The sequence below is a fragment of the Biomphalaria glabrata genome, chromosome 4 (assembly GCF_947242115.1).
Source record: "Biomphalaria glabrata chromosome 4, xgBioGlab47.1, whole genome shotgun sequence".
NCBI classification, from domain to species: Eukaryota; Metazoa; Mollusca; class Gastropoda; family Planorbidae; genus Biomphalaria; species Biomphalaria glabrata.
The window spans coordinates 35,032,770-35,041,687 of record NC_074714.1 but is presented as its reverse complement, the minus strand read 5'-3'; the positions used below and the strand labels follow the sequence as shown (position 1 = coordinate 35,041,687).

The following is an 8,918-nucleotide window of genomic DNA, read 5'->3' as shown; positions in this document are numbered from 1 at the left end:
TATTTTGCTGGTGACCTCCAGCTGTCTCGTTCTGAGGTTGCATGCAACCATGTGCTCTTTTCTATGTCAGCTAAGTCAAGTTTGCGCCATAAGCTGGTCTTTTAAGGGTTTCGGTGTTACGTCGACCACTTTTTAGCTCACCAAAAAAGACTGCCTTTGGCATGCGTTCGTCTGAGATTCGTCTCCCATACAGGATACTGCTCTGTCCAGCGTAACTGTCGGACTTAAAGAATTCCCTCTATACAAAGGCCGCGGATACACATTTGAGACCAAAAGAAAATTTGCTGCCGAGGACAGACGCAGACGCTAAAAGAAAATCTTAATCGAGCATGCTTGCCCTGGATGTGGCAAGATATGTAGGTCACAGCTGCAATCCTCATTAATTTTCGGACTCTAAGACAAGCCTTATTATTATTATTATTTTGCTGGTGAATTATTACCATGTGTTCATGCTTCGGTGTCTACTGTCCTGTACCAAAACAAAGGAAATGGTCATAACACAACTTCTCTACGCCTTACTTGCTCACACTAAACATGATATCTAGCGAGCGGTCAACGAGTTTGCTTACGCTGCAGCCTCTTTTGATTTAACTATAAACCTCGGTAAAAAGCTTGGAGTTAGGGCCAGGGGAGATCTGAATGGATGGATGTGTAAAAGCAGGCCATAGCACCACTAGGATGGATGGATGGCAAAAGCCGGTATGAACTTCCTATAGTCCGACAGTCAGGCTGGGCAGGGCACGTATCCCGTATGGGTAACTAATTGACATGTACAATTAGGCCTACAATTAGAACTAACAGAACACTAAAACAACTCTTCAGATTAGTAGTCTTTATCCGATCGTTCATTTTCGTAATTACAAGAATATTCCCAAAATGACTTCGGGTATATAACCTTCCGAAATTATTTAACAGAGCGAGGTTCGGCCACCTGGTACAAAAATATTCTCAAAATGACTTCGGGTCAGGGGCGTAACTAGGGATTTGGGGGCCCGGGGGGATTGACCTCTTTGGGGGCCCCTTACATTTTGACATTCGACATATGACATGGGATAATGTACGCAAAAATATATACGCCCCAAATCCAATTGGTTCAGTATATCAGTAAACATAACAAAAAGTAATCATCAAGACTCTTTTAATGAATAATACCTTTATTTATTAGTTAAATAATGCACAAGTGACAAATCTAAATTGATATCGCTTCACGTCGTGCATTCTGTGCAGCAAAGACATCTATAACATCAACTACATCGATACTTTCTAGTATTTGTGACTTCACTGACATTAAAGCCATGATAAGCCTTTCTTGTGTCATTGTGCTCCTGAGATAGCTTTTGATGAACTTGAGCTTTGAGAATGATCTCTCACATGACGTAATGGAAGTGGCCTGAGTTAGCGGTATTCGGAGGAGGTTGCAAAGTTTGAGCACACGTAATTAACATATGAAGCCTGTTTCCTCAATATGTCTATTGGTGATTGTATTACTGGTTTGTTGATGAAAAGTGCTCGTGCATCAATGACATCATTGAAAAAGCGATTTGCCATTTATTTCATCATACAAACAGGAAAAGTAGCACAGTTTGTCATAAGCGGGTCTTCATCTAACAGGTGTCTTGGTTCAAGAAGAAACCCAAAGGTATCCATTTTCTTTCCAACCTTTGAAATCTGCTCTTCATCTCCATATGAAATCTGTCCAGCACTTCTGTCGCAACACGTTTGAATTGCAGTTCTATTGACAGTCCTACTTCCCATCTTTTCTTTCTTCTGGTTGTTTTGATTACAGGGAGTCCATAGTATTCACTACCTTCTTTTGCTTTTTCGATGGATTGGTTTTTTGTCAGTTTCTCATCATTTTGCAGAAAGCATGAAAGGGTACTAATTTCTTTAGCAGCTTCCCGTATATGCAGTCCAGACTTTTGTAGTTTCTTCTGAACTATATTAATTGGGCGCAAGAGCTTTGACTAGTGATGGGCAAAAGTTAACTAAAAAGTTGCTAACTTTTAGTTTAACTAAAAAAAATTAGTTAAGGCCAAAGTTTAATTTAAAAAAAAAAGTTTAGTTAAAATCCTAGTTTAATTAATTTTTTTTAGTTACAAACTAAAAAGTTTAATTACAAATTTTACAAACTTTTTTAACAGACATACCAATAACTATTTAGATCTATCTAATTTGGAGAATATATGTAATAAATAATATAGAGGAGAAATAACTAGAGGGTGCACAGTTCACTAGAAAGCCTTTTGACCTTTACCCTATAATGGTCGCTATTCCCCAATGTATTTGAAAGGCGAGAAAAATAAACGTGTTCATTATATTTCTAGCAAGTTTCGCTGCTTGATAAACCCTGATAATTCCTTGCTTCTATTGATCTACATTTTGTTGCTTTTTTTTTAAACACCAGTGTGTTCCTGTATAGCTGCAGACAAAGAATTTTGCTTTACTATAGATCTAAAAGAAATGTCGACTCTATTTTATTTTAAAACTTTTTACTAGTAGATAGATCTAGAGTCTAGTGACGTCTAGTCTATTAGTATTAGAATTAGTCTATTACTACTATTAGATCTATAGGCATAATAGTCTATATTTAATTATTTTAGTCTCTTAGTCTTAAGTAGAGTCTAACTCTTAGCCTAGTCTTAGATCTAGATGTAAATTTAAAATTATAAGTCAATAATATAGATCTATTAATTGAAATCTATATTACTTTACTTTATTAGACTAGACTAGAACTATTAGTTAGAGATTCTACTATTCGTATTCCTCCCTAGTCACGTGGTTGTGTGTATACAACGCGCACCGTGCTTAGTTTTAGTTAGTTTGTAGTGGGAATCTGAAGCGTTTTAAGTCAATATTTAGTGGTTTCAATTTACTCATTAGCGCTAAACTATAATTTGTTAATAACAGGAGAATCTAGAGATACATTTTTTAATAGTTTCAACTAAAACAAATAGTTAAACCTTTGATAGAAGGTACCGAAGCGTTGGCCTATAATCTGCCATACTGAGATCAAGATTTCTTGATCTACAATGAATGACTACACTTACAGTTCTTAGCGTTCGGGTAACCAGTCCTAGAAAAAAAAGTAACACTTTCATCCCCCCCCCCTTTTCCTCTCTGCCCAAAAGTAAACAAACTTGAACTTGAGTAGAACACTAAAAGTTGGACAGCAGACCAGTGTGTATTGGTCAGATAGCTCTAGGGCTAGTGTGTAGTCGATATGTCGACTAGTTGTTATAAAAGATAAAAAGACTGCCATGTGTTTTCCTTGTGCGTAATAGGCTTCAGTTGTTTAGCGAACAAATAACACATCTGATAGTCAAGGATAAATCGAGATCTACTCTTACAGTTACACAGGTCAAATGTGTCTTACCCCGCCCTTTCATTGTTAAATTTGGTTTCTAAGTAATAAAATAGATCTAGATCTGTTTCGTCAACGCATTTTTGAAACTTTAATGTAACATTTTGTGAATTTCTTAAAAAATGATAGAACTTTTAATAACATAATAATACATCATGTATCCAACACAATAACCGGAATATGAAATATATAACGTTAAAAAATAGCTGAAGTTTATGAAAATAACAATGTTTCAACTAATATGCTACTAATATAGTAGTAGTAGTAGTAGTAGGCCTAACTAGTATTTCTTAGATTATTTTTTGATTAAAATATTAATTATTTGATCTAGGTCTAGTAGCTAGATTTAATTCTAGATCCAGATTATGTTTCTGATAATTTCGTTTGCAGAAGATATTAGATCTAGATCCAGAATATTCTAGAATCTAGGTCGAGTTAGTTAGAGTGCAGTTTTATCATTACTTCTAAAGGTAACTTATATTAGAACTTGGACAATTACTTCTAATTTCTTTCTATAATAGTATTCTAATTCTAGTGATTCTATTAAGATCTACATCTATCTCATAAAGACATTTAAATCTTGTTTCATGTGCACAAATAAATGTTTATTACATTTAGCTAAAGAGATTGGTTGTGCTTTATATTTTTCATGTATGGCTGTTTCGTCCTTAAAAAAGGTCAAAATAGTTTGTAAAAGTTTAACTAAAATTTCTTAGTTTAGTTTAACTAATTTTTTCAATTTGTGATTAACTAAAAGTTTAATTACTTTTTTTTAGTTCAAACTTAGTTTTAGTTTAACTAAAAAAAATTAGTTTAGTTCCCATCACTAGCTTTGACCAGAATTCAAGATAGGCAAAAAATTCTTAATTTTCCACTGCATGAAGAAGATTATGTGCTAATATTATATGGTTTTACGTCATTGTTGGTTGTTTATGTTTTGTGCGCAAGAAAAAGGATTCAGAGCATACAAAAGTGGGAAAGATCCATATCTCGTTATGCTCCAGTATAGAAATACTCCGATAAGTGGACTGCCGTATTCACCATCACAACTGCTGACGAGTAGAAGACTCAGGGAATCATTCCAACTGATCCCAAACTATTGAAACCATCGGTAGCTGAAAATGCAGAGACATTACTCAACGAACGACAGATGAAAAGCAAAGTGAAATACAATGCAAAAGCAAGACTAAAGACTAAAGCAAAAGATTATTCTGTCGGAGAGTTCGTCTAGGTCAAACATGGCAGAAAGCAGTTGTCATAAAAAAACATTCAGCACCCAGATCTTACATCGTAAAGACAAACGGAAAAACATACAGAAGAAATCAACGCTTTTTGAATAAGAGTTTCGATGAAGACATCTGTGAGTACTATGATACCGATGGAGACAATGAACTGCAAACTGTTGGAACAAACGAAACAGTTATAGACCAACGTCTAGAGAACTTGTTGTGCCAGTCAAGACAACCAGAAGTGGACGAATTGTTAAAGTTCCTAGTAGACAGGGCCGGCCTTAGGCCACTGCAGCCTATGCGGTGGCGGTGGGCCCCGCGCTTTCATAGGACCCGCGCTAATTCTAAGTGTACATTATTAAATTAAACCATTATAATGTATATAAAATAACAGGGTTTTCGCGACCTCCTGATTTTCCAGGGCCTTCAGGAAATCTCATGAAAGGCAAAATAAACGATAAAGTCCTGAACTTTTTTTTGAATTTATTCAAATCTCCTGAAGAATAGACGAAATTGAAATTTTGGGGTGCTATAAATAAAAAGTGGCATTGCGAGCTTTCATTTGATAAAAATGTATTGCAAAGACGAAAGTAGGCCTATTTTCTTATTCAAAAAAAATAATTTTGACATTATGCTTATCCCTACCCAGACTAGGCCCCGTGCGATCCGTTTCGCATAGGGCCCCGCAAATGCTAAGGCCGGACCTACTAGTAGATATCACTCTTAAGAACTTTAAAAGGAAGGGTGAGATAATAACTTCAAAAGGAATGATGTGCTAATATTATATGATATTACGTCATTGTTTGTTGTTTATGTTTTGTGCGAAAGCAAAAGGATTAGATGGAAATAAAAAGAGAGTTTCCATTGGATTGAGGAAAGATGAATAGAGGGGTAATAACTCGAGTGTGAAGTTTAATTCAGAAATTTTAGACGTCAAACCCGAATAATGGACTATTCTAGCATTATTAAGAATAACTTTTGGATTTGTTATACTCGATTCTGTAAATTTTGCTTCAAGGTTAATTAGTGTAGCCATAAAATACTCGCCATTTAGATCTATTATTAGCAAAGGTAACAAAATACCTGGAATTCGCTGTAAAGCCTAGTTGACGCCAATTTTTAACTTTGAATTTTCATATCTTTGTATTGGATAGACCTAGGAAAAATCTTATTGTATCTGTAAACTTGTCATCCATTGGTCAATAAAAATAGACATGATCTTATAGATTAGTATGTATGGTTAAAAAAAAAATTGAGGTCTAATGGGGGCATGGTTGCTGTGTTCAAGTGTTAATGAATTGGAACAGATTTTTTTCCCTGACTCATAAATGGAACACCTTGACAACTAAATGAAACAAATCTAAGAAATAATATTTTAAAAGCGTTCTAATCTTCAAATTCTATCATTTTTCTTTTCACAACAGATTTATTTACCTATGTTAATGATTCCTTATCACTCTTACCATGCCCTGTGTATTTTCTTTTTCTGTTTGTATCTGGTTAATCTAGACACCTTGACTATTTACCCTACCTGATTGATCAATACTTAGTTAGAATCTATATTGTTCTCATTTTATGGGTCAAGTTTCTTCATCATTTTGCTTATTACATCAATGATAAATTGTTATGAAGACCTGACATTATTATAATTATGCATTACTTTATGTTTTAAATATAAAAAAAATGCAAATAAAGAAGAAAAAAAAACAACAAAAGATGCCTTTTTATAAGATAAATATGTACATTTATGTACACCATATATTTACATTTATATACATTAGATATTTACATTTATATACATTAGATATTTACATTTATATACATTAGATATTTACATTTATATACATAGATATTTACATTTATATACAACATATATTTACATTTTGTAAATGTGTTTGCTGCCTTTAAAAGCTACAACCTTACGGTTTTTTTTGTCAAAACCAAAACCACTCTCGTCAGCGTTAAATATTCTGTTGGGACTTATTAAAATGGTAGGGTCAACAGAATTGATGGCTTTTTCAAATTTAGTGAACCATAAGCTTACTGCCTCAGGTGAAACTAAAGCTCTCTCCTTCCCAAGGGACATTGGGGCTCTTGAAGATAGTTCTGGATGCCTGCCGAAAAATCTAAACAACCACTGTCTGGTTGGTAGCTTTATCTGTTCTTGACTTTGAGTGCTATCCTTTCTGGCAGCAATGATGGCCCGTACAGTCTCTAAAACCTCATTATTACTTTTGCCAAAGCCATATTTGGCAAGTTCTATAAGCCATTTGGCTAGTTTGTTCTCTTCATCCACAGTTAAAAGTGTCTTTTTAGAAAGAAGGGGATTCTTCCCTTTCAGCTTATTGTGAAGAGTGGTAACAGGTAAATTGTGAAATTTGGCTGCTTCTCTTAAGGACATTCCTTTACTTTGAATATCTTCCAAAGCTGCCTTTATTACATCTATGTCATGACGTATGTAACGTATAGGTGTTGATTTCTTTGAAGACATGATAGATCTAGGTCTAGAAATCTAGATTTAGTCCAGATCTAGAATCTAATAGTTGGACGAGTCTAGAATAAAAAAACAAACAAACATTAGTCACATAAAATTCTATTATAAATATAGACTAGAGATGTCTACATTAAATTATAGTGTTTCAATTTTGTTACTAATCGACAATCGTAAACATAATGGAACACCCCCTCTTAAAAAATCTTAGGTTAAATAGACAGCATTGACCATGAATTACATGTATTTCTACACCTATTTATAATCCTATTATACCAGTTCTAATTAGCTGATGCTTCATAGTCCATAGCAATATCCTTAACACTTGACCTGGTTGAGTTTATCCCGACTAGGTAAAAAAAATCAAAAAACATACCTGTTCACTTTGAACTCTTATTGGTACTTCAACATTGAAGAAAAACGAAAAAGTATGTGAGATATGTGTTCAAAAATGGAACATGCGCTTTAGCATACCGGAAGTTCTGCAACAAGTAAAGACAAAAAGGCAAATGAACGAAAAAACGGCGAGCTGTTCCATTTATGCTCAAAAACGTCAGTGTTCCAATTTGGTGAATTACTCTATATCATGCAGTTTTATTCGTGGCAACAAAGTTTAAAATGTAAAACTAACTTAAAAAAAACTTTGATCTCTGTGGGAAAAAAATATTTTTAAAATGTCAACAAAGTCAACGTACTGATAGACCTAGATCTAGGTTTAGTCTTTGTGATAAATTTAATCCATAAATGTTGAAAAAAAAAGACACTCGTTGACACTATTAGTCAATCAAATATATTAATTTATGTATTTACAATAAATTTCGGACACCCGTTTGGGGGCCCCCCCTCCTAGGGGGCCCGGGGGGATTTTAAAATTCTCCCCCCCCATCCCCCCCTTAGTTACGCCACTGCTTCGGGTATATATCCTTCCTTAACAAATTATTCATCCGAGCGAGGCTCGGTCACCTGATATTATATATATTTATATGTATATATATATATATATATATATATATATATATATATATATATATATATATATATATATATATATATATATATATATATATATATACATTTTATTTCGAAAACGGCTCTAACGATTTTCTTTAAAATTTCACGGTATATGCATAATAGTGAGAAAAAAATCTCAACTCATTGGCCCCATCGGGAAAACTCGAAGTCGACCGTTATATGGGTTTGAAAATGGCTCATTATCGAAAAATTAGTAATACTTTGCCTGGGTTCTGTAGCCAAGTAGGCAAGGATGTTCCCGTTGGCGATCTTCTGTTGAATTTGAAGATCCGTTCGTGTGGAGTTTCATTAGTAGAAGTACACAGTAATGATCGAATTGAGTGAAGTGCCTGGGGCAACACAGATTCCCACTGTGATAGTTCCAACTTCCCTGAGTCCAATGCTAATAAAATAGCCTGCCACAATGTTTTATTCAGCTTTTCTATTTGCCCATTTCCTTTGGCATTATAGGGCGTTGTCCTGCTAGTGGCTATGCCCTTAGAATGTAGATATTCTGTAGTTTCTGTGGACATAAATGATGTGCCACGATCAGAGTGGATGAAACTGGGTGTTCCAAAGAGGAAAAATAACTGGTCGAAGCACTTTATTACTGTCTTAGATGTCATATCAGGACAGGGAAAAGCGAATGGAAACCGCGAATATTCGTCAATCATTGTTAACAAATACTTGTTGCGAGTAGCTGATGGCAAAGGACCTTTAAAGTCAACACTTATTCTTTCAAACGGCTGTGTGGCCTTGATGAGCGTACCTGCAAATTCCTTATAGAATTGCGGTTTAATTCTATTGCAGGTTCTGCATTGTTGAA

The 8,918-nt window shown here is 34.6% G+C and overlaps 1 protein-coding gene across 1 annotated transcript; it reads right to left on the bottom strand.

Annotated features, from left to right (window-relative positions):
* Window positions 1-6,466: 6,466 nt before the first annotated feature.
* Window positions 6,467-7,863, bottom strand: LOC129925957 (uncharacterized). The gene is made up of 2 exons (XM_056027561.1): window positions 7,458-7,863; window positions 6,467-7,143 (listed from the first exon to the last, which is right to left on the bottom strand). Exon 2 carries the CDS (start codon window positions 7,079-7,081, stop codon window positions 6,467-6,469), a length of 615 nt encoding a protein of 204 aa, XP_055883536.1. The 5' UTR covers window positions 7,082-7,143; window positions 7,458-7,863.
* Window positions 7,864-8,918: the final 1,055 nt, after the last annotated feature.